Source organism: Pleurodeles waltl, chromosome 12, assembly GCF_031143425.1.
Source record: "Pleurodeles waltl isolate 20211129_DDA chromosome 12, aPleWal1.hap1.20221129, whole genome shotgun sequence".
In the NCBI taxonomy this organism is placed as follows: domain Eukaryota; kingdom Metazoa; phylum Chordata; class Amphibia; order Caudata; family Salamandridae; genus Pleurodeles; species Pleurodeles waltl.
This window is the reverse complement of record NC_090451.1, coordinates 287240058-287265672: the sequence shown is the minus strand read 5'-3', so window position 1 is coordinate 287265672 and position 25615 is coordinate 287240058. Positions and strand designations below refer to the sequence as shown.

General features: G+C 40.0%; 1 protein-coding gene across 2 annotated transcripts in view; it reads left to right on the top strand.

Annotated features, from left to right (window-relative positions):
- SLC12A4 (solute carrier family 12 member 4) overlaps nt 1-25615 on the top strand; it is a 425396-nt gene that overhangs the window by 359655 nt on the left and 40126 nt on the right. For both annotated transcript variants that reach the window (XM_069216265.1, XM_069216266.1), the window contains exons 19-20: nt 23369-23538; nt 24623-24754. In XM_069216265.1, coding sequence (XP_069072366.1) covers nt 23369-23538; nt 24623-24754 — 302 coding nt within the window. The remainder of the gene's footprint in view (nt 1-23368; nt 23539-24622; nt 24755-25615) is intronic.

Sequence of the window (25615 nt, the reverse complement as noted above, 5' to 3'; positions counted from 1 at the left end):
GGGGTAGGTGCCTGCTAATGCCCATGGTGGGCAGCCCCCACCCTCTTTTATTAAATACAAATCCCTGTGTGTAATGGGTTTTCTGCCCCCCATGGGGGCCAGAAAGACTGGGCCTCTTTTTCAGGGGAGGGGTGGGGAAATTGCCATGCCCATTCTGGGCAGCCACTCCCCTAGACTTTTCTTTAAAAAAAAAAAAAAAAAAAAAATTATCCCTGGTGCCTAGTGGGTTTTCAACCCCCTCCTGGGGGAGCAAATAGGTGGCAATAACCCCTATCTGCCCCCCATGGGAGGGCAGAAAGACTGTGCCTAAGTTTGGGGGTGGAATCATTGCCTTGCCCATTCTGGGCTGCCCCACCCCTCTTATATAAAAAGAAAAAACTCTAGTTTCTAGTGGGCTTTCAACTCCGCCTGTGGGAGGGGGGCAGATTGGGGGTAATAGTGTCTATTTTGGGGTATGGGTGGGGGAATTGCCATACCCATTCTGGGCCACCCTCAAACTTTTCAAAATATAAAAAACTTCATGGTGGCTAGTTGTCTTTCTGCCCCCAAGGTGGCAGATTAGGGGCTACTGCCACAATTTGCCACCCTGGGTGGATGGGAAGTATTTAAAAAAAACTAAAGTGGGAGCAAAAACCCTTGCCCATGCGGCTGTTCCCCCTTCCCTGGTGGTCTAGTGAAGTGGATCCCTCCTTGGGGATAAACCCTCCTGAGTCGAACCCCAAGCAGGGATTAATTAGGAATAGATAATTTTGAAAAGGGGAGATTCTCCACTTTCCAACGGTACCTCTCCCATTGACATCGGTGCTCAAGGGGCTGAGATATGCCCCTGAGTTACAAAGAAAATGAAAGCAAATGAGCCAATGGGATCATTTTACTTTAATTTTCCCTGGAGTGTGATGTCTGTGTGCATGGCGCACCAATCGCCATTGCAGGGTTGAGATATGTTTTTGCCTTGGTTAGCTCTTCCCCAGCACCAAGGCTAAAAGTATCCAAAGGAAATCCCTCTGGTGCCTGCACCAGAGGTATTTCCAGTGCCATGTGCGTCAACAGATGGGATCCGTCCGGCACACTTGAGCACTGCAGCGCCGGACAGCTCCCTTCCATCCGACGTATACAAGGGTTAACTAAAGTATTAAGGGTATATATTTTGTATGAGTTCCCTAATAGTTCCCTAATAGTCTATGCTTCAGTTGAACTGGTAAAAGATGCAAGGTATGGGACACCTGCTCCTTTCCTCCTGAAAAAAAGTGAAGCAGCAGGATAGGCCCTTGGGAGTGGATACTGGACTGCCATCAAGTTGAACACTTAGCACTGGAGATACGGAAGAAGCCATATCGTCCTCAAATTGAATTAGTCACACCCCTTTTCATTTTAATCAAATAATAGTGATAACATTACTTTTTTATGTAGTGATTCAATCAATCAATAGTTTATTCGGTCCTAATTTGGACCATTTGAGTAGTTGGTAGTGATCATACATACAAAAAGATAGAAGCCATGAACCATCACTTAGTAAAAAAACATTTGGCAGTTAATACAGAAAGAAAAACATTCATAAAATTAGATAAACGGTTTCATAAATAATTAAAACAAAGCTCTCTAAATAATCTCTGTATCTTACCCTATGCAAGAGGCTAAGTGCTAAAATAGTGCTAACCAATTGTTAAAAGCATGAAAATCATTCTAAAACAGGTTTATATATAAAATAAGACATAAAAACTACATATAGTAGCTCCAATTGGCAAAGGCTAGGAGTCAACCAGTGGAAAATAATGCCATAGGTTAATCAGTTCCATTAAATAGGATGATCGAATAGATTGCAACTTGCGGTTTTTAAAATTATATATGCTGAGGAACTATGAGTCACTTCAATTGGGGTAACCCACTGGCCATCATGCGCGGGGCTACATTCTTTCATCGTCGATAGGTCATACTAATCGTTTTATTTGAAATCCCAGATTAATATAGCAGGGTGCTAGTTCGCTAACTTCTAGACCGTTCTTCGACCGATGGTTTCAAATCTGTAGTAGTCCTACTGCGGATTTTCCATGCTGCTGCCAAATATTTGGAAACCGAACTCATTATCAGCATGGAAGTGTCATATTTGCATATTCTATATACACTGTTTCGGTTTTGTGATGGCAGTGTTTTACACAGAGGGATAATCCACTTCCCACGAGGGCATTTGTACAGAGGACAGAAAAATAGGACATGCTCAGAGGTTTCCTTGCATAGATGACAGTTTATGCATTTGTCAGATAGAGAACTATTGGTTGGCCAGCAAGCTGTGAAGCTGTTGACTGCCAATGTTCCGTATCTGAACTGAAGTAATAAGGAACGAGCACGGGCTGGCATAGGGAGATCCAGGAAGCTTTCAGGCAGAGGTTCATGCTTAACCAGCAGAAACTCTGCTGTCAACCGACCCAACCCAATTGAGCCGAGGGATTCCTCATGGATCTTTTCCCAATAGCGGTCTTTGATCAGGCGTTTTGCATTGCCAGGGATCATCTCGGGATTCTCCCAATACTGGGCTAAGTTCAGTTCAACCCAAGCCGCCCTCATCTCCCTAAGCCACCGTACTTTTTCCCATCCATAGCAAGGTGGCAATAGTTCTTTGACTGCTAATCTGAAGGGTTCGAGTTCCTCCGTTTTCCATAATCTGACCCAGTACAGAAGTGGTCTTAGGTATGCTGTGTCCTTAATGCTATTTAGACCCAGGTCCAGTCTTAGGGGGAGCATCGGCGTGCCCTTCCCCAGTCTGGATATGCGTCTAAGGAAATTATTTTCTTTGGTTTGAAGAGTGTCCATTTGTCTGTGGAATCCCCAAAGTTCCGCTCCATATAGGGCTGCGGCACGAATTTGGGCTTTGTAGATTTCAGAGATGAGGGTCAGAGGAGGACTTGTTGCAGTGCTAGCCTTACGTCCTATCACTCCACATCTTTGGCTAATTGTTAGTGCCCCTTTCCTTATAGCTGGGTCCCAGCTGCCCTTATCAGATAGTCTAATACCCAAATAATCGTATTCCATTACCCTCTCCAGATGAATTGAATCCATCCTAATGTTTGCTCTAAGCTTCTTATTCGGGGCACTGTATATCATGAGTTTAGTTTTCTTAAGATTTATGTCTAACCCGTAGTCTCTGCAGAAAACACCGAACTGGTTGACCAGACTCTGAATTCCCATGGATGATTTAGACAGAAGGATAGTGTCATCTGCATAAAGTAGGCATGGTACTTTGGTCCCGGCCAGTTTAGGGGAATCATTAGTGCAGTTTGCTAAATACTTAATACAATTATTTATGTATAGAAGAAAAAGGGTGGGGGCCAAAACACACCCCTGCCTGACTCCCCTCTCAATAGCCACTGCTTTTGTTAGGTCACCTTTCTTGCCACTCCTGATTTGAGCATAAGTATTCTCGTGTAGTCGGATAATGAGTTTCAGGAGGCCATGTGGGACACCCATATTAGCTAGTGTCAGCCATAGCTGATTTCTGGGGACCAGATCAAACGCGGCTCTAAGGTCAATAAAAACTACGAAAAGGTTACCTCCGCCTACTTCTACAGTCTTCCATTTTAATGTTAAGAATCTTAGCACCTGATCTATGTTACTAACTGCGGGCCTAAACCCTGCTTGCAAATCAGAAATGGCGTTAGTTTCCAGAATCCATTCTTCTAAACGAGACAAAATTTGCTTAGCAAAAAGTTTTTGGAAGTTGTCAAGTAAGGAGATTGGACGGTAGTTAACAGGGTTAGAGGGGTTACCTTTCTTAAAGATGGGAACTATCTCTGCTCCCATCCAGGAGCTTGGGACAGGTGCTCCTGCAGTTACCGCATTGGAAATGAGGTTCAGATATGGGGCCCATATATCTGGGTTTGTTTTGTATAAATCGCCTGGTATTTTATCAAGGCCGGGGGCCTTTCCCCATTTCAGTGAAGCGATCGCAGCCTTGGTTTCTTCCAGGGTAAATTCAATTTTGGGACTCTCAGTAATCATGGTATGGGTCAGTTCCCTAGAAGTAACAGCAGTAATCCCAGAATATAATCGGGAAAAGTGATCTGTCCACTCTACAGGGAGTAGTGATTCATACCAAGCTTCTGTTGTTCTTAAAGGCAGTGTCACTATTACCCATATTAGTGATACCAACAAGTTAAAAACTATACACACGCCTCTGTAAAACAAAGCTTGCATGAAATTGTTTTTATACATAAATAACAGAATATAATTGTTACAATAACAAGTTTGTTTCTAGCAGTTTTATCATAGTGTTGATTCATTATGAATTAAAGAGACTATTGTATATGCCCAGAGGCAACTTAATACAGGAGTTAGTCATAGCATGTTGCTGTTGGCCCTATGGCATATACTAGCATCTTTTCTGGCACTAACTTGAGTACACACATTCTGCCTGTCTTCTATGATCTGTCATTTCTACATTCCCCTCATGTAAGCAAACACCAGCCCATTGGCATTGTTACTTACATAACACTTGTCTTATCTTTCACTTTCTGGTTGTCATCCTCTGTCTGCCCCTCTTGCTCTAATTCCACTTGTGTGATATTCCTGTATAAAATACAATTGCCAGTATATTAAAGGCCAACCACCTGGATATGTTTTGCCTTCTACACCCCTATTGCATCTATCACTGCTTTTGACTTGCCGCACTATGCATTAGACTACTCTTTTGTACACATGTTTGGCCAGCATGGTCTCTTTAACTGACAATGACAGCAAGTGATACAACCATGTGTTAATACTGCACCATGCAGGACTAATTATCATATGTACTATAGTTCGCGCGCAACCAATGTTAAGTGTGTATTAACCCAGCTCTTGCAAGAGTTCATCCACCTCAGTAAAGAACACTGATTCCAATTGGACACACGGACCATACTTGCACATTTCACAATCCCACCCAAAATCTGAGTCACAAAACAACACTTAAATATAACCAGTGTCTCCAATAAAATACTACATAGCTGCGAAGTCCCTGTGTTTTCAGTTCTTCCTCAGTATCACACACCTCGGGCAGTATATATTGAGCTACTGTGTAAACACCAGACAACCACCATTGCTGTGAGGCCACTCCAGTGGTACCTATGCTGTTCAGGAATGTCAGTTAACTGTAAATAAGCTAACTTTATGCTCATAGACTGCAGATCATAGTTAAAAATTGGTAATTAAAAGGATGTAACATTTCTGATAATCTCTCTGCAGCACTGCTTAAACTATTAATTAAGAAGGGCTTTTTTATTTTGTTATGCCTTGTGGTGCATGTTTTTAGTAATAGAAAGGTTTGTAACATAGGAGAAGAGGTTAATTTTGCAACAATTGCTTCATAATTGTAGATAGTTAATGTACATTTGGCCTTGTTTAAATATTGCACAGGAATCCTTTCTAGATCTATAGGCTGCGCACAAATATTCAGTCTTGTAGTTAGGCTTGGAAATAGCATCATATCCACAATGTCCAGCAATTGATATATTTGATGTTTTCTTCAGATTGCTTTTTTTCCTATCACCGAGTTACGCCAAACATATGACAATAGACAACATTCTAAGAATAGGAAAAATGCAATCAGTAAATAAATTATATTCAAGGCGCAGTTCTGTTTCATCAGGCCAATTCCTGTGTGATTTTTATTTTCAATGTGTGCAAAATACAATTTAAGGTTTATCTTCGATGTGATAAAAGGTTCCTATGGATGAACTTGTGTTATCTTTTATATTGCATACGTTCAAGCCTACAACAGTTACAAACCTCATTCTTCCATTGCACCAGCTTGAAAACAGTGAAAGAAATACTGACCATTGTATTCATTGACACTGGGAAATAAGTTGAGGTATGTGTCTATGCTCTATCTACTTGAACATAGTACTGATTTCGTATTTGGACTCTCGCTCCTAAGCGAGACTGCTTGTTTAGGGATGACAGCACTTTTGTTTGTAGGTGACTAAGTCACTCCTACAACAAGTCTCAACTGTCGGCCCAACCCTCCCAGCTCACAAGCAGTACCGCCCTAAAAACCCAAACAGTAGAGGATTTCGGACAGTCTTACGTGTGAACTCTAGTCACAAACAGGCAATGAAGGAGATGCAGGAAAGTTTTCAATATATTTATTGAAAAGACTGCAATCTAGGGTAAAATGCATGAGCTGCAATGTTTAGGATTACGAACAATAAAAGAAGCATAATTGTTAAGATGGGAGTCGTGAATACAAAGACCCCCAACATCTTGCAATAAACATGAATTGCAAATTCCCTAGCATAGAGTACCTAATCTCTAATCTAAGGAGAGCTAGGGGTGATAAACCTAATCTACAAGTACCATGTACAGGAGAAGCGCCCCTCAACTCTGGTTACCTTGTAATGAGGTCTCTAGGTCAGACTCTGTGATGACACGAAGGCTGATTTCTGCAGCAAGGTGTCGTGCAGCATAGACGGTGTAGATGGAATCTGAAAGGAATCCCTATGATAATCTTGTCTATGTGAGATGTATTTATACAGATCTTGTAGGACCCCTGGCGCAGATATGTTCCCAAACATTTGAAAATGAAGCAGAGTTGTGGCGGCAACTATGTAAACAATCCCCAACAAGTGTACATCCTGTCTCACGTATGTGAGAAAGGGACATGATGTGAATACCTACATAAATTACTTGATTATGATGCTGATAGTGATGCCTTCAGAGTGGCACTGATAATGCACATCAAAACATTTCTCTAACTATAAACAATAGCAGCCATCTTAGAAGAAATATTAAAATAAATGGACGGAAACAGAGCACGCTAAGTAGGTTAAAAGTCACTAGGTGACTGGGGCACAGGCCTGCAAGATAAAGGGCTAAGCTAACTTCTGAAATCCCAATAAAAGCTAATATAGATTCACCTCACTGATATCGCAACACATGATTTTGGTATCACTTTGATAGGCCAAGTCTATGTGGACTCCCAAAAACATTAAACATAATTAAGATGACTCCAGGAGGGTGACATCATGGTTACCACTGGCCTGATGAATGCTTTATGTAATAGACCCATGCACGACAAGTACAGGATTCTTGTGAATTGAGGATGTTGAAACATGCATGTTTAATAGTTCTCCCATTCAGCCTAAAATCTGCATTGTAAGTCAATCACAAAGTGGCCAGTTTAATTCTTGTGCTATCTAAATTTTATGATCAATTTTAAAAGTCACATCCAACCCTTAAATAGATATGTTTATAGGGGATGTTCCAGTCTATGGAAACAGTGATGACGCATGTTGCGTTTGATCATTTCATGAACTAACTTATTTTAGTTTTAGGACTATATGTTTGACTAACCTAGGAATAGCACAACGATCAGAGCCTGGAGCATTGAAAGACTCTAGTGGTGAGCACAGAGAGAGCCAAAAGATGTCTACAGTGATGGTTCATCCAAATGTTTTAAATTTGAGGCTCCATCCAACTGATGGCCATTCAACTGATGCCTCCTTTTACCAGTGTGAAGTGCAGATGACAGACAGGATGGTAAAGGAGGAGGGGAGGTAAAATAAGTCCTCCAAACCAAACAATGGACAAATGAAGATCTTGGGACTAACTCTATCAGCTTTCTGAAGTCAGCTAAATAAGATGGTGTTGATCCATACAGACAGGAAAATCACAGTATATATTCTTTGCTGAAACAGAGAAGGATATATTTGTTGCAACTATTGTCCATAATGTAAATGATACAACGCTTGGCTTAGCAGAAAAACATACACATGGTTGAAAACAGAAACTGACTGCACTTTTGTGTTGCTGATTGTCAAAGTAAAACAAACAAAAAACATTGGTAAAAGTTGTCCTTAACAGGATCTTCTATTAGCACTGCAAATATATCCCTTTGCAACAGGAGTGAAGGTAAAGGGGCCAGATTACCTATCCAGGCACCCACGACATCGGTTCAAGGGAAACTGCGCTCGCTTTTCTTCCTCTAACATTCATTCTACAGGTGATCAGGAAATTCAGATATTTGCAATGATGGAGAAGATAATCAACTAGCAAATAAGTGTTTATTACTTTTGGTCAACAACACAGAGATTTTTCTGTTGCAAACTTAGTAGAATCCAGATTGATAGTGTTAACGCTGAGTTTTTAATGACTTTATTAATCAATAGTAATGTATTTTGAGTGTTGGATTAGTGTAGAACGTGTAATAACTTAGAGAAAATAACTTAGAGACAAATAATGCACGCATTTGAAGGTGTGACCACATGGGTGGTCACCAATGTTCACGAAGTGTACTTATTTATGGCGTATTAATATGGAATGTTGAGCTTATGTTTAATTAATGTAGTAATATGTCACATTGGGGGTTATGCATTATGTATTAGCTTTATTAATCGTAGGCCTTAATTTAGCAGAGGTCTTGGCCTAGTTGCACAGCCTCGTGTCAAGCTGTATTTCTTAGGCGTTTTATAAGATGTCTGCTTAGAGAATTAAATTGTGATTTTCCGCTGTACTGTCCATGTGCTCCTAGCTAAAAGTCTTTTTCGTGAGAACTGCTTGCTAGGCAATGATGTACTTGCTAATGCAACATTGCTTTATGTAATATGTGTAAGACTGACTTTCTCAGGAGAATACAGTGGAGACTCTGACTGGAGTATAAGCTGCAACAATATTTTTACCTGACGAGCCGGATGATAAGAACAGTACAAAAGGAGCCAATCATCGACATGTGAACCCTGTACTAGTAGAAGTGTGGATTTGAAGTTTTAGTTTTACTGGACAAAGTGTGACCATGAGATTCATGAACCAATTAGGATGTGGGAAGTAGTTTAGGACATCTAACTTAGATTAGCACTAAGAAGTGACACCCCTTTTGCCCAATTTCCATCTTGAGAAGAGACGTGCTTAAGTTTACTGCTTAAAAGACTGTAATTTCTGAACTTTGATGCTGAATCCTGATGCCTTGCTGACCAAACTGATGTCCTGATGACGAAGGCTGTCACCACTTGCTGATCCAAACTGAGGATAGGCATATTGAGTATGATCTTGTTTGCTAATGTCTATTTGCTTTTGTTTCTAGGTACCGACCGCACTATCCATGTTTTTCCAAATTAGTGTTGACTAAATTATTTTTACATGAAGCCCAAACATGCTAATTCTAATCTGAAGTTAGTTAGGGTTCTCACTGATGAAGTTTGCCGTATGAAATAACATTTTATGTCTTTGCTCTGCTGAATGCAAATGTATGTTATTATGTTTGCGCAGCTATTCTTGCAATTAATTTGCACTGTAATTTTAGAATGTGTTGTAGCTCGAGCTTTGATTAGATTGCGATTCTTTCATAGTTTCTGTCAGCCACTGTTGTTTCTGCATGTCTATCAATTGATTTTGAGATTAACCTACATTACCTTAGCATTGTTAATATAGGGAAATAAATATTTTAACTTTTACATAAAGGTGTGGTTATTTTGAATACAAGTTCATGGTGTGTGACATTTACCGACTCCTATTGATTATTAATACTAAAGGTTGATTATTTGCAATTGATTGTTATTGGTACACGGTTCATATGGTGGAAACATTTTAAGCGTAGTCAAAAGGTATTTGCGTCCACTTGTAAGTTCACTTATTAAGGTCAGTCGCGCTAACAGAGATGGTAGCAGCTTGATGGTTTGTCTCCTTAAGAGCCCATCATACAGTCCAGAGATAGGTAGTACAGTATTTAGTCCCAGAGATTGTAAAAGAGAAATAACAGGTGTCCCCAGAGATTGTAGTCTCCTAGAAAGAGAAAAATAATTCTCATATTTGGTGAAATTGGTGACATTTTAGATTTATTTTTTCAATGAAACAAATTGGAGTTAAAATGTGTCCCTAGGTTCTTAAAATGATGTTCGCAGAATCTTGGAGCTTGCCAATGGTTGGTTGAGTATGTTCTCGGTGTTCTAGTGAAGTATATTTTGCGCTTGCACAGCCTATGCAAATCGCTGGTAAATTGTGATGTTTGTGAGGGTTTAGGGAGTTTGTGTACTCCAAATGAAGTTGTACAAGGAGTGTGCGTACTCCGAAGAGTGAGAGTAGGGAAGTCGTCGAACTTCACATGTGTGTGGCGCTTTGCGCTAAAAAATTGTCCACGTGTTGATGTACGGACCCTGCATGATTTAAAACTCCGGAGAATATATTAAAAAGAGTGTGAGACACATGGTTTATGTTGTAATTTGTCTGGTTTAATAGGTTGATCGGGCATGGTCTACAAGTCAGAGTGTGAGTGAAATAATTTTTCGACAGATCTGGCAAATCCTATGTTCACCAGGACAGACCCACTCATCAGTTGAGAGTAAAATTTGCAGGTCGAATTTTGCTTGCAAATCAGGGGAGCTGAAAAAGAAGGAGTAGCTGTTAGAGCGAAACGCCGTCAATGAAAAATCCGTAAGTTTCTGAAGCGATTGTGTTACCCTACCTGTAGTAAATGGACAAATTTGGTTTTGATTTTGTTTAGTGCACACAATAATTTTGCATTAGTTTAGTGTGAATCTGCGTTTGGGAGGACAACCTGCAAGACGTTGTCAGCTGCAGTATGTGTGAGTGTGACTTCATTGGAGCTGCGCTGGGATAGGTTGGTTAGTGAGCAGGGTCGCGCACAGATCCAGATGGCAGTTGTCCGTGAAGTGTAAATGGTTGAGAATGTGGGTGAAGAGACTTCTGGTATTAAGTCACTTCCTGATTTGATTTAGAGAAACAAAGGTCGCAAAATTGAAATTGAAATCTTTCAAAGCTTTAAAGAGTGTTTTAAGAGAAGATACGTACATTACAACAAGTATCGGGGATATTGCACTGCCAGAAGGTACACCAGCTTATATTATAATAGAAGAAAAGTGTGTTGCGCTCATTTAGTTTGAGGAGTTTGGAGCATTTGCAGAGAGTGCTGTACGGTCTGAAACCCCCTCAGAGACCAGCACAGTTTGAGGCATTAGTGATTTTAGAGTTAGTAGTCAGACAGCAACAGAAATTTGAGAGGAGGACGAGGAAGGCAGGAAAGACACTAGCGGAGGCTAGATGGGATCATGCTCAGAAATTTTGGAGAGCCGAGACTTTACAGGGGATTAAGTTATTCCCGGTGATTACCCAAGATAGCGAGAGAGAAGGAAAGAAAGCTACCCGAAAAACAAATATGATCCCTTCCGAGAGTAAGAAGGGGGAACCAAAAGAGTCTAGAAAATCATTGACATATGAGGAAGAGTCAGATGATGATGAATTTATTTTGCAGTTATTGATAAATCTTCCACCACCATATGGAGCACATGAGGGTGGTCCGAGTACCAGTGCTGATCCTTCAGCTTTGACACTGGTTAACGTGACAACGAGTCCAGTGCAGGTCAGTCTTAGCCCGACACAGAGCCCAATACAGAGCAGTCTTAACGTACCTACTACTCCACTAGTCCCAAGTCAGGTGCCACAGCCAAATGCCCAGAGAATTTACCCTGATGTGCCCATTTTGGAAATTGCCACAACCTTAATAGTCCCACTGGGACAGGCTTTACCAAGACCGATGTTGGTTCAGACAGAACTCCAACTCCACTTTTACTGCCTCAAGTGCAGACACAGACAACGCCAAAGTACACTCCGATAACAGGAACCCAGACAGATATGTCTGTACTGATGAGCCAGAATATGTGAACTACGCAACCACAGAACTTAAGTGTTAGACCTAGTCCAGATGCTGTATCTGTACCTGTTACCATTCGTCCGATTGTGCCTCTGTTTGCCCAAGAGAAGACCAGCGCAAATGGACTGGGAGCCCTGAGTCAGAATTCAATGGGAGGGGGACTTAATGAGAATGTCTCTCCTGTGGGACAGACCTTTGACAGATCAAGATCTTTGCTAGACCTTAGTTCATCCAGAGTTCTCCTGGATACTGTCATAGGATCGAATGATAGTCAGAGCTTGAACTTACTGACTTCGCAGACCCCGAATACAGTTGTACAACAGGTGTCACCAGCACAGGCTAACAACATTTCGTTGCAGGGTTTGACTGCCCAGCAGTTGACTGAATGGTTAGACAAGCTGAATACCCTGCAGAGTGCTTCCAAGGAAGAGGAGTACTTGAACTACACTAGGCTAGGAATGGAAGTGGGTGAACTCTTTGAGGGGACTATGGGTGTAAACAGATTAGACAGAAGCAGAGTTGAGATATCTGTGCCCGCAAATTACAAGAGAATTCAGCAATGTGCATCAAAAGCTAGCAGACCTGGCAGGGAAGTACGGCATAGAAATATAGAAAACCAAGCATTTGAAAAAGAGTTACAGGTTAGATTTTGAGACAAAAGATTCCGAACACATGAGATCTGCCGGCATGAAGGCACACTTTAGGTCGTTGCTTCAAAGTGCCCAGAAATGGGAGCAGTGGACAAATAGGAAGGCAGATGGGTAAAGAAAAGAGATAAGGGAAAAGGGATTTGGCAGAATTGACTGCAAATGTGCAGCAGGACAAGGATCCAGTGAAAATGTTACCAATGAAAGAGATTCCCCGAGGGAATTTTGTTCACGTCCCTTAGAGCATAAGTGACATTCTATCTTTTACCAATGATTATCCTAGGTTGAGAGAAAAACCAGTAGAATGGCATCAGCAGACAGACAGGTTTGTGAAACTTGCAAAGTGCCTGTGGGAGGACATGAACGCGCTTTTAGAGATAGTAGTTCCAGCTGATCTGTGGGTGGAGTGTAAGAGGAGTATAGATTGTCTGACAAAAGAACCAGAGCAGGATCAGGTTACGGGTGCGCTGTCTCCTGATGTAATAAAATATTACTACAACGTGATTTAACTTTTGAAAATGAGAATTTCACCCAAAAATATTGACTGGCAGAGAATAGACAGGACAGCTCAAGAAGCAAAGAAGTCGATACATGCATACTTTGAGAGATTGTTGCAGGCATTCAAGCATTACAGTGGTACAGAAACAATTCAGCCAAAAGAAATTATACATTTTGTGTTCAGATTTGTGGAAGGATTGAGACCTGAAATTAGCCAGATGATTAAGAGTCATTTGATTTGCTGGCAAGCAAAGCCGATTGATGAGGTTTTGCAGTATGCAAAGTACTGTGGTGATGAGATTGAATTGAAGCAGAGAAAGCAGAAAGAGAATGCAATGGTGATGCAGATTAAAGCTGCCCAAACAGGGATGCAGGGACATTTTCCACAACAACTACCACAGCAGCAGCAGGAAAACATGGTATTTCAAAATAAGATGAGATGTGGAGGTTGAGGAGGTAATGTAAACAGTGGTCCAGATTTGAGTACTGTAGTGGTTCAGAATGATGTGCAGGGAATGAAGAGAGTATTGCCTTGTTATGCGTGTGAAGTAGTCGGACATTGGTTAAAACAGGAGTGGAGGGTGATGGTGCAGGAAGGTGTTGTTCAGCAAACTAATGACATCAATTTGTTTCAAAACATGAGAGGACCTATAATGATAGGTCATAATCCGAATTTCCAGAATAATGTGAACCAAATGCAGAATTTTCAACCCATGCAGCAGGTGCAAATGCCACGTTTATAAATGACACAGTTGCAGCCAATGCAACAGCAGGTTCCAATGGTACCTAGACAGCAAATTCAAATACCTCAAGCCCTAATAGAACAGCAGCAGGTGGTGCTTCCTCAACAGGTCGCAGGTCAGAGATCTAACCAAAGTAATAAAACGGTACACCAATTCCCGTAACACAATGAGAATGGAATAAATGAAGATTGGGTGAGTGAGAGGTTGGATGAGGATGAATATGTGCTTGCAGTTTCCTTGTAAGTAGATCAGAAAGGCCCCTATGTGAAGAGAAAAGTCATGGTTCACAGAGTTTCATTCTTGGTTGACACAGGAGCAATACACTCTACAGTAAGATCTGGAGACGTTCCAAATGTTCCCCTTTCAGGAAGGACAGTCCAGATTGTAGGAGTAGAGAATCTGTATTTGACTAACCTGATTACAGATCAAGTACAGGTTAAGATTGGCAATTTTCAGGGATGCACAAATGTGTAGTCTGTTATTCAAGTCTATTGGGAAGAAACTTTGTGTAAAACCAGGTGCTTGATTACTTGCTCAAATGATGGAATCAAGATAGAGACTAATAGTGATGATGAAGATGGTCCAACCCCAGAGACAGAGTATGAAACCACAAATGAGGAATACCCCCTCATTTCTTTCCAGTGTTTGCTGTGAAGGAGCTTCCTCCTGGTTTACAGGGAATGGTTAAAGAGAAGGTGTGGAACTTGACAGGGAAAGAGAACGGTCTGATAAAAGGAGTTGAGCCAGTTAAAGTTCCTGTAAAGTCGATTGCAATTTTTCCTTAGATTCCCCAGTACCAAATGCCACAGGATATTCTCATAGAGGTTGCCCAGGGCATTGCAGAATTTGTAAAACAAAGGGTCCTGAAAGAAGTGTTGAGCAGCCCGTGTAATTCACTGAAAATGGGGTTGAAAAAGCCCTGTGGGAAAGTTTAAATTGTCCAGGATTTGAGAAAAATAAATGACATTGTGATTAAGGGCCAGATGTAGCAAAGGTTTTTACCCATTCTGTGTCTATGGGGAAAAAGTGTTTGTACATATGGCCCTAAATGTTGCCCCTTGATGCCAAATCCAGCTGTGAAAATGTTCCAGATTCCATGGGATACTGAGTGGTCCACTGTTATTGACTTGTCACAAGCCTTCTCTTCTGTGCCTCTTCACAAGGACACTCAATTTATTTTTTGTTTCACATTTTTACTGTTGGTGTTGAATTGCTCAATGGTTTTCAGAGTCACCTTCCATAGTCAGATCCTGAAAAAGAAAATGGAGTCATTGGAATTGACTTTTCAATCGACCTTGGTACAGTACATTGATGACTTGCTGATTGGGTCCAAAACAAGGGATGTGTTCAAATACGACATGAGTGCCTGGCTGAACCATTTTGGAAAGAATGGTCATAAAATGTCTCCACTTAAATTTCAATACTGTCACAAAGAAGTGAAATACTTGGGTCACCAAATCGAGAAGGGTTCAAGGAAAATATCCAGAGAAAGAGTCACTACCATATTGCAGATCAGTCCCCCGACCATACAGAGAGATGTCAGGATGTGTCTAGGGATGGTAGGCTAATGTGGCCAGTGGATTTCCAATTTTTCAGTCATTTCCAAGCCCTTGCAGAAGGTGTCCCGTAAATAGGTCTCCGATCCCATAGAGTTAGGCCAGGCTTGCATGAAAATGTTTTTCTGATTTGAGAGAGAGTCTGTGCAAATCTCCAGCATTGGGTATGCCTGATTACATGAAATCCTTCACATTGTTTTGTCATGATGCATGTTCATTGTCTGTCTTGACGCAGGTCCATGGAGGTATAAACCACCTAGTAGCATATTTTTCAGTCACTTTGGACCCAGTCGCAGCAGCTTTACCAGGCTGTTTTGCATGCTGTTGCACCGGTGGGACAGAGCCTCACACAGTGTGAAGCCCTTGTGTTTTGACACCCCTTAACTATCATGGTCCCTTACTCCATTGAAATCCTACTCACAAAGAGGAAAACCCAATATCTAACTGGTGCAAGATTGACCAGATATGATACGAGTATTCTAGGGACACCAAATGTGTCATTGAAAAGATGTACAGTGCTGAACCTGGCAACCTTACTTCCAAATGAAAATGTTGATATTGAAACGTTGGAAGACACTGAGCATGATTAACCTGAAATAACTGACTTGTGCACGAAACCGAGACCTGACATTAGTGACATGCAACTTGAAGAAAATGACCAAACTATCTTTGTTGATGGTGCTTGTCTAAGAGACAATACAGGGACACTGAGAGCAGGATATGCTTTGTGCACAATTTCTGGTACCCTGGAAGTGTCTCGGCTTCGAGGAGTATATTCTGCACAAGTAGTGGAACTGGTAGCCCTTACTAGAGCTTGCCATGTTTCTGCTCAGCTTAAAGGTACCATCCATACAGACAGCCAGTATGGATTTGGAATAGCCCATGAATTTGGCCAGTTATGGTCGCAGAGAGGTTTCATGACCTCTTCTGGTTCACCGGTGAGAAATGGTGAGAGGATTAAAGAATTGTTGCAAGCTATCCAAATGCCTGAAACGATTGCCATGGTGAAATGCAGTGCACATCTGAAATCGCAAGATTTTGTGTCAATGAGAAATGGATATGTGGATCAAGTCTCAAGGTTTTGCGCCTTGAACTGTATATCGTTCAAGGATAAGTGGGAATTGTCACCTGAAGAAGATGAAACATGTCCAAGTTATGCATTAAAAGTAATAGATACATTGGAAGTATTGAAGACAATGCAGAATAATGTTGACGGAGGAAAAATTTCATGGAGCTAAAAGAAATGTGTACAGAGACATGGTGAATCGTGGGTTTTAGAAGAGGGTCAGTTGGTTTTGCCAAATAGTCTTTTGTCTCGAATGGCTAGGTATTATCATGGTCAAGCACAAGTTAGGAGGGATGCCATGATTTGTTTGTTCAAGCACATTTGGTTCCACCCAAGGTTTAGAAAAGTTGCTGAAGCAGTTTGCCATTGTTGCGTCATTTGCCAGCAAATGAATGCGGGAAAGGCAACTGTGGTTAATTTGAGCCACATTGGACGAGCCTGAGGTCCATTCAGCAGAATGTAATTGGATTTTATTGAGATGTCTGTGTGTGGAGGTTTGAGATACATGTTGGTGATTGTCTACATCTTTAGTCACTGGATTGCAGCATACCCTACACAAAGAAATGACAGCCTCACAGTAGTGAAACTGCTGCTTAGGGAACTGATACCACATTTTAGGTTTCTGATATCTTTAGAATCAGAATGGGGAAGTCACTTTAACAATGAAGTAATTAAATTGCTATGTGCATCATTGAACATTGATCAGGAGTTGCATTTTATTATATATATTTTGATGGTGCACCACTTAGACATATCAAAACAAGTCCAATAATTCAATGTAGTTTCATTATTGTCTTCACTTTCTTCTTCTTTTTTTCTTAAGAGCATATCCTAACACCTTCAGCCAACGTGTTTCGTCCTCAACATAGGACTTCTTCAGGGCTGCAATAAAATGAGTATAATATCCTGACATTAAGACCCCACATACATACCATATATACTGTACAAACAAGACATACTTGACATTAGATAATCACCTATTGTCTAATAACTTAACATCCAAACAAGGGAACCCCACAATCTATATATCCATTTCTTTAAAACCAACATATGTAATATGAAAAACCATACTACAGAAGACCATAGTATAATATACATTTCACAAAACTCTACCATGAAAACACATATATTACATGACAGACTATAGAGAAATGGTTAAAAAATTAGTAAACGTCAACAAATGTATATACATAGTCACTCATACATTTCCTGAAAGGCACATCTGTAGGTATAGGTGGTCAATGAAAACCCTATGAAGAAACCCCAAGAAATATAAAAAAATATTCCCTTACAAATATTGCCTCAAGTAAATATATTACCTAAGCTGATAGTCTTGACTGTTTTTTCACTCCCATAATACACTTACAGTATCATTTCTCCATGGCTACAACGGTCTACTATATATTCATAAATCAATGCTTAACAAAGAAAAACTAATATTTTTATATACATACAATGTTCTTAATTATTGTTACCAGTATATAATATGACGGTTTTCATACCTTTTTATAGTTCAATTTGTTATTATTTATCTTTCCAATTTGCATCATGGATTTCATTATCCACACAGTATTGCCCACATTAGGCAAAGTACCTAGTGCAAAAAGAAAGGGGGAGAGATGCCATATCACACCAAAGATGACATTATCCTTATTTCCACATGTTCCTCATGAACAAACAATCCTCTTCCTCTTCGTAAAGCAAATCCCACACACCTTTATTCTCAAGCAAAAAGGGACTATATTCGAACCTCCATGTCTGCCAACAATGAGTAGACATATCCCTTCATAGTTCTACTAAGCAGTTCCATATTAACATCAATGCTCGACCTTCTCTGCCAAAAAATAAACAAACAATGGGGGGATATAAAATTGTTGCAGGCGGCAATAGACGTCCGTTTAAACAAAAATACTTGTCATCCGCCCGTTTAGGCTAAAATACTCATCATGTATTGAGTATCCAAGCAACAGATGCAATCGAAGTCAAGGAGTACATCAATAATTCATAATGGGCAAAGACACCTCCCCTTATTGTTAAAACGCTCGTAATGTATTCTGAAAACAAAAGGCAATCAAAGAATTCGTAAAAGATATTTAGATGCCCAAAAGTTATAGCCAGCATATACCATGCATCTCCGTATTAGACACACCTTTTTGAAAAAAACTAAGTCTGACCTCCTTGCAAAATAATTTACCTCCTTCCGTAGCATCTATACTGTGCCTCTCGTAAACAGTGACAGCTGTCACTGAAGCATAAAGTTGAAACCAAGCTATCGGCAGTGCTCGGTTTTGATAGTTGCCGTCCCACATCCGGATTTTCATCGTACAAGTGCGGTGGCCATTTTATAACGGCAAAATCTTCATTCGTGCCTAGTAGAAGTTGTCTATTTATATCACACAACCTCATCTAAAAAAAATTCCTCAACTATCACAAAATGAAAATTGTAAAGCAATATATAGCACCCTGCACCCAGGTTGTCATATTGAGCGATCTACATATAAAACCAAAGACGGGGAGAAGTAAGGTAAAAAAGTAATGAAGAATAAATAAGAAAATACAGTGGCCATCTTGAAGTGGTCTTATAGTCTATCCAGACTTGTTATCCCATACGCAACCTCTTTAAACCCAAACATTTGCTTATAGAAATCCTAAAATGAGGTTATCATTGCTAACACCGTCAGCAAGATATTTAATACAACAAGGAGGCAAAAGCCATCAATACCTCTTTATCGATGTCCTTCAAAATGACTTAGCACGATACACTAAAGAAAATAATGAAATTCCTCATCAATATTATTACCCAGTTCCACAGATCATAAGCGGCAGATCCACGCAGCTTCCTTATGACGTAAGGCCAACTCTCTATTTCCACCTCTTCGATTAGGTGGTACCTGATCCACCCCATGGAACCATACTTTACTGTTATTAGAATTATGTTCAATCATGTGAAGCGCTAACGGATATCTCATATCCTTGTTCTTTATTGCACTGATATGTTCCTGTATCCGGAATTTAAGTTGCCTTACTGTACTGCCCACATAGATTTTGTTACATGTGCACCCCATTATGTACACAGTATATTTTATTTTACAGTTTATAAAATGCCTAATTTCAGATCTCTTCTTAGTGTATAACAGAAATTCTTGATCTTAACAACTCCCAAACTGCAGATGTTACGTTCATGACATCTGAAAAATCCCTTCGGACTAATGGATAACCATGTGTGCATTGTGTTGGTGGTAATATAGCTAGGACATAGGTGATCCCTAAGGGTCCGGCGCCTATGGTAGGTCACCTTTGGCTTGCTGGACACCTCATTTTTTATACCAGGCATTTCCAAAAGAAGTTGCCAATGTTTTTGTAATATCTTATAGATATCATTACTCAGAGTGGAAAATTTAGTTACGAACACCGGCTGTCTAGGATTTTCTCCCTTTCTATTCTTTTTAGATTTTAATACTGTACTTCTCATCACCCCGTCAATCTGTTTTTCTGCATTAATAAGAACATTTTCTTTATAGCCCCTAATCCTAAATCTCTGCTTGGTTTTGTTAACGTGCGCATTAAAAGTGTCACTGGTGCTGCAGTTGTGCCTAATTCATACCATTTCTCCAAATGGAATATTGTTAATAACCGATTTCGGATGGGCACTGCTATCACGAAGGACACTATTACATACTGTGGACTTTCTAAATAACGTACTCTGTATCTTATTGTTTTTCACATAAAATTAAATATCCCAAAACTCAATCCATTCTCTACTATGTTGTAAGCTGAGTTGGACATTGAATGGATTATCATTGAGGAAGGCATGATAGGCTACTAGCTGTTTCACAGTTCTTTTCCACAAAAGAATAATGTCATCAATATACCTTCCCCAAAAAACAACCAAATCAGTCCATCGGAAAGCATATTTGCCCCAGGCATGCTCGCTCCCATACCAGCCAATAAAGAGACAGGCATAGGAGGGAGCAAACCTGGAACCTATTGCAGTCCCCTGTAGTTGGTGGAACCACTGACCATCATGGAGAAAGTAGTTTTTAGACAAAATAATATCTATCATTTCCATTAGCATATTGTTGTGTTCCCAATGATCTGCGGTTCTAGTGCGCAAAAAGTATTTGATCGCTCTAGTACCAAATTGTTTCTGTATGCAGGTGTATAGGCTGGTTACATCCATAGTTACAAACATCAAATCGTCGGACCACTCAAAGTCCTCAAATTTGTTAAGTATATCCTTTCTGTCCTGTACATAAGCCGGTAGATTTTGTACAAATGGATGTAAGAACGCATCCACATATTCTGACATCTTCTCAGTAGGAGACAAAATGCCCGATATAATTGGTTTCCCGGGTGGAAATCTTCCCCCCTTATGTATTTCTGGCAGCATATATATACAGGGAAAATAAGATTCCTTAGCCAAAAGATAGTTATATTCCCCCATCTGTAATTAGGCAACTTTCGCGCCAATCCACTAGGTGCATGTTGATATATTCACTTAAAGCTTTCAAAGGATTCTCTAAGATGTGTTCATAACAGGCACAATCTGACAGTTTTCTGTTGATTTCCTGTATATAATCATGTTTGTTCATAACTACATTACCCCCTTTGTCTGCTTCCCTGATAACTAACGTTTGATCAGATTTTAGGGTCTGTAATGCAATTCTTTCTGTTTTAGTTAGATTGTCCCCTCTAAATTTTCAGTTAGTCGATTTTTCCACACACCTATACAGGTCCTTAGTGACCCTCATACGGAAAAGGTCAATGCTGTGATGTGTTTTTTGTGGCACAAATTTTGAGCTAGATCTTAGTCCACTGTTTATATGTACATTCTCCTCAATCAATCAATGAGATATCCGTTAGCGAGTCACATGATTGAACATCATTCTAATAACAGTGAAGTATGGTTCCATGCGGTGGATCAAGTACCACCTAATCGAAGAGGTGGAAATAGAGAGCTGGCCTTACGTCGTAAGGAAGCTGCATGGATCTGGCGTTTATGATCTGTGGAAATGGTTCATAATATTGATGAGGAATTTCACTATTTCCTTCAGTGTATCGTGCTAAGTCATTTTGAAGGACATCGATAAGGAGGTATTGATGGCTTTTGCCTCCTTGTTGTATTAAAAATCTTGCTGGCGGTGTTAGCAATCATAACCTTATTTTAGGATTTCTATAAGCAACTTGTTTGGGTTTAAAGAGGTTGTGTATGGGATAACAAGTCTGGATAGACTTAAAGACCACTTTAAGATGGTGCTGTATTTTCTTATATATTCTTCATTACTTTTTTTTTTACCTTTCTTCTCCCTGTCTTTGGTTTTATATGTAGATCACTCATTATGACAACCTGGGTGCAGGGTGCTATATATTGCTTTACAATTTTCTTTTTGTGATAGTTGAGGAAATTTTTTAGATGAGGTTGTGTGATATAAATAGGCCACTTCTACTAGGCACAAATGAAGATTTTACCATTATAAAATGGCTGCCGTGCTTGTTCTATGAAAATCCAGAAGTGGCACGTTATTATGGGCAATGGATGGGACGGCAACTATCAAAAGCGAGCACTGCCTATAGCTCGTTCTCAACTTTATGTTTCAGTGACGGCTGTCACTATTTACGAGAGGCACAATATAGATGCTCCGAAGGAGGTAAATTATTTTGTAAATAGGTCAGACTTCGTTTTCTTCAATAAGGTGTGTCTACCCGGTTGCAGGACATTATGGGGGTTATTACAACTTTGGAGGAGGTGTTAATCCGTCCCAAATGTGACGGATATACCACCAGTCGTATTACGAGTTCCATAGGATATAATGGACTCGTAATACGGCTGGTGGTATATCCGTCACTTTACCGTCACTTTTGGGACGGATTAACACCTCCTCCAAAGTTGTAATAACCCCCTAAATATCGTTTCACAATTTTTTTTTGTGATAGTTGACAAAAATCGTCTAGATGAGGTTGTGTGATATAAATAGACCACTTCTACTAGGCACAAATGAAGACTTTGCCATTACAAAATGGCTGCTGTGCTTGCACCACGAGAATCCGGATGTGGCGCGGTATTATGGGTAATGGATGAGGCGGCAACTTTCAAAAGCAAGCACAGACGATAGCTCGGTTTCAACTTTATGCTTCAGAGACGGCTGTCACGGTTTACGAGAGGCACAGTATAGATGCTCCGAAAGAGGTAAATTATTTCGCAAATAGGTCAGACTTAGTTTTTTTCAAAAAGATGTGTCTAATACGGAGATGCGTGGTCTATGCTGGCTATAACTCTCTTTTGGGCATCTAAATATCTTTTAAGAATGCTTTGATTGCCTTTTGTTTTCAGAACACATTACGAGTGTTTTAACAATAATGGAAGAGGTGTTTTTGCCCATAATGAATTATTGATATAGTCCTTGACTTCGATTGCATCTGTTGTTTTCATGTTAAAGTTTTGCGATTTAGTTTGAAGACATGTACAGTCAATGCAAGATTTTTGATTTTCACCAAACAAAAGGTGTTATTTCTAAGGTTCATCTCATTTGATACTATGTTCTGTCAAAAGCGCAAGTGCCTTAATATGCAGTAATGCTGTAAAAAAATCATTAATTAAACACGTTAAAGAATCCGTTTAGATTCCAGAAATCACTAGATATACAGTGCTCTTACTAACCATGTTTAGTTACTATAGTTAGAGAATAATTGCGTTTTTGCAATGGCAGATGTTGCGTCTTACAGTTCCGTGTAATGTTTGATTAATGGCAAACATATTTCATTACACTCTGTTAAATTCTATTTCAGCTTGTTGTTCTTCCTGGTCTTCCGTAGAATGTAAAAAGGACTTTATTCTGTCAACACTGATGCAGAAAAGGAAACAAATAGTTTTGAACGGAGGTCATATATTCAAATAAAAGGAGGAAGTTTGTTCAAGGGATCAGTGTAAAGCTTTATAAAACAAACATTTGCTGATAGTTATTCAAAACCACGACAAGCCGTGGTGGAACAATACGCTTTGCTACCATTTGAGATTATTGATGCGGAATAATTGAACATTACAGTGGAATATATATATATATATATATATATAGCATATCTTTTTTCCCAAACTACTTAAAATATGTCTGCAAGAAGTACGTTTTCTTTGCTTTTGTTTTTATTTTACCATCTGTTTTAAGAAGACTACATTTTGAAAATGTTATTGTCTTGTAGAAGCGCTAGACATGTCTCGGGCTCTTGTTTTGCAGACACAGTGAGATGTACCACTGCGGCTCATCTAGCACTAATGGTCCCGAAAAACGTCTCATTCTATCCCAGTAACCACGAGCGTTATGTTGAAGGAAATATCGATGTCTGGTGGATCGTCCACGATGGCGGCATGTTAATGCTGCTTCCTTTTCTGCTCAAGCAGCACAAGGTAAGACCAGACTATGGGATCCCAGAGACTTTTGAAAGACTTACAACTATATCACCGTTTAACAGGAGCCCTTGGAGAGCACGTGCATATTTCTACACATGTACCAGTTTTATTTTTTTATATTCCTCAAAAAATTATACCAGTTATATTAATGGTTCCCAAATACTCCATCACTGGCCCATATACAATGGGACATAGTTTACAACTGCTCGCTAATGTAACAATTGCCACGAAAAAGCTTGTTGTAGTGTACTTCTGTTGGTCTGGACAGCATGAAGAACCACTTCCCATTTGCTCACGGGCTAGTTTGTGATAAAAGCACAACCTACTACGTGTTGTACTTTTTTTATATTTTTAGCTTTCAAATGACTACATTTTGAATTCTAGGCTTTAGCCTTGGCCCACAATACGGTACCTGTTGCTTGAGGCTTCAAAGGGACGACAAGCTACAGGCTAGTTCAGGGACTGGTTGATGTTTAGAGGATTCGAGATCCTTTCATACCACTAAAATCTGATGTAGTGCTCCCTTTGGTGAGTATATGGCAAAAGAGATATGGATCTGACGAGGGAAATCATGCATGACTAGAGGTCGTCTTGTTCACCTCCACTAGATATGAAAACTGGGCCCTCGGTATCACAAATGCAGCAATAGCACATTTTCTGCATCCGGAATTACCAATATTTTAGGGGTTCTGTAATTCTGGGACATACAATGACTTTACTGTTACACGTTTTCCCTAATCAATGGGAATCTACTCCTAAAATCAGTGCTCCTGCACTAATTTACATATATAGATTTTTTTTCAACTTTAGTGCCATTTTCTGCAGACATTAGGTTTTCCCTGGTGAAATGTGTTTTCAGATATCACTGTAATCCCGACTGGAGCTGTAACTTCGAGTACTGTCCATTTGTGATTATCTCGTGCCCCATAATGTGAAAGCAGGTGTATTTGTAGATGAGAAGGTTTAGTTTTTCTGGACACTTTACCAGAACCCCGTGGTAATTATTAGAGTGACAAAGGAGTTTTGATTTTTGATCGGTGAACATTGTATTTAAATTAACACATTTTTTGTGTGTGATTAGGTATGGAAAAAGTGCAAGATGAGAATTTTCACAGTAGCTCAAATGGACGACAACAGCATCCAGATGAAGAAGGACTTGGCTACATTTCTCTATCATCTCCGATTAGAAGCGGAGGTGGAAGTAGTAGAAATGGTAAGAAAACACAACCTCTTTTTATGTCGCTTTACTTACAGTGTGAAGTAAGTTAATGGTGATATCAGTATGGTTCTGGTGATTTTCCAATATCTGATGTGAAAGCTAAGAGTTTTAAACCCCATCCTTCTTCATAAATGTATATTATTACTTGTAGCAGCTGTTGACATCATGTAGAGTTGTAAAGTAATGAGCAAAGCCTAGCTGTTGTGAGTTTCATAGTAGAGTTCTCAATTAAATTAATTCCAAGCTTTGCCATTCATCCTCTGCAGTTTAGTCTTATGGGTATTGCTCTCCTTAAAACTAAAACACAGTTTTTACATATTTATGCTGGATTAATGTTAAATTGGAGAACCTGAGAGCAAGCATTTCATGTTTTGATTTTCGCCGGAATCCTTCATGTGAAAAGTCCTTTGGGTTTTGCTTCTTCCTATTGTTCGTTCTTGAACGCAGTGCTGGCACTGTATAGAAATGTTCTTGACCCATACTGCCTTCTGCCTATAAAGGAGTTCTGGGCAAGATGGGTCAGTAAACTTTAGAGTGACCTTGACATACCGGTGGTACAGTGCACTTGATAGCCACCACTTGTACTGAGTCGTAAATTAGCTGACTTAACCCTATCTCCCTGGTGTACCTTAAGTCAGTCCTGCTCACAAGTGGAGGTAATCTCCTATTGAAAATATAGCCACTACCGAGCAGGGCCTTGACTGCCCAATGTTGCAGCCCACCCGAAAGGTTTTGTTGTAGTTTGGAGATGTGCACTGGCACCAGTAACCGATCCAATTTCGTTAGCTGAAATAAAAACTGCCATTAGTGGTATGCAAAATAGCAAAGCCCCCAAGGCACGTTATCAACATACAA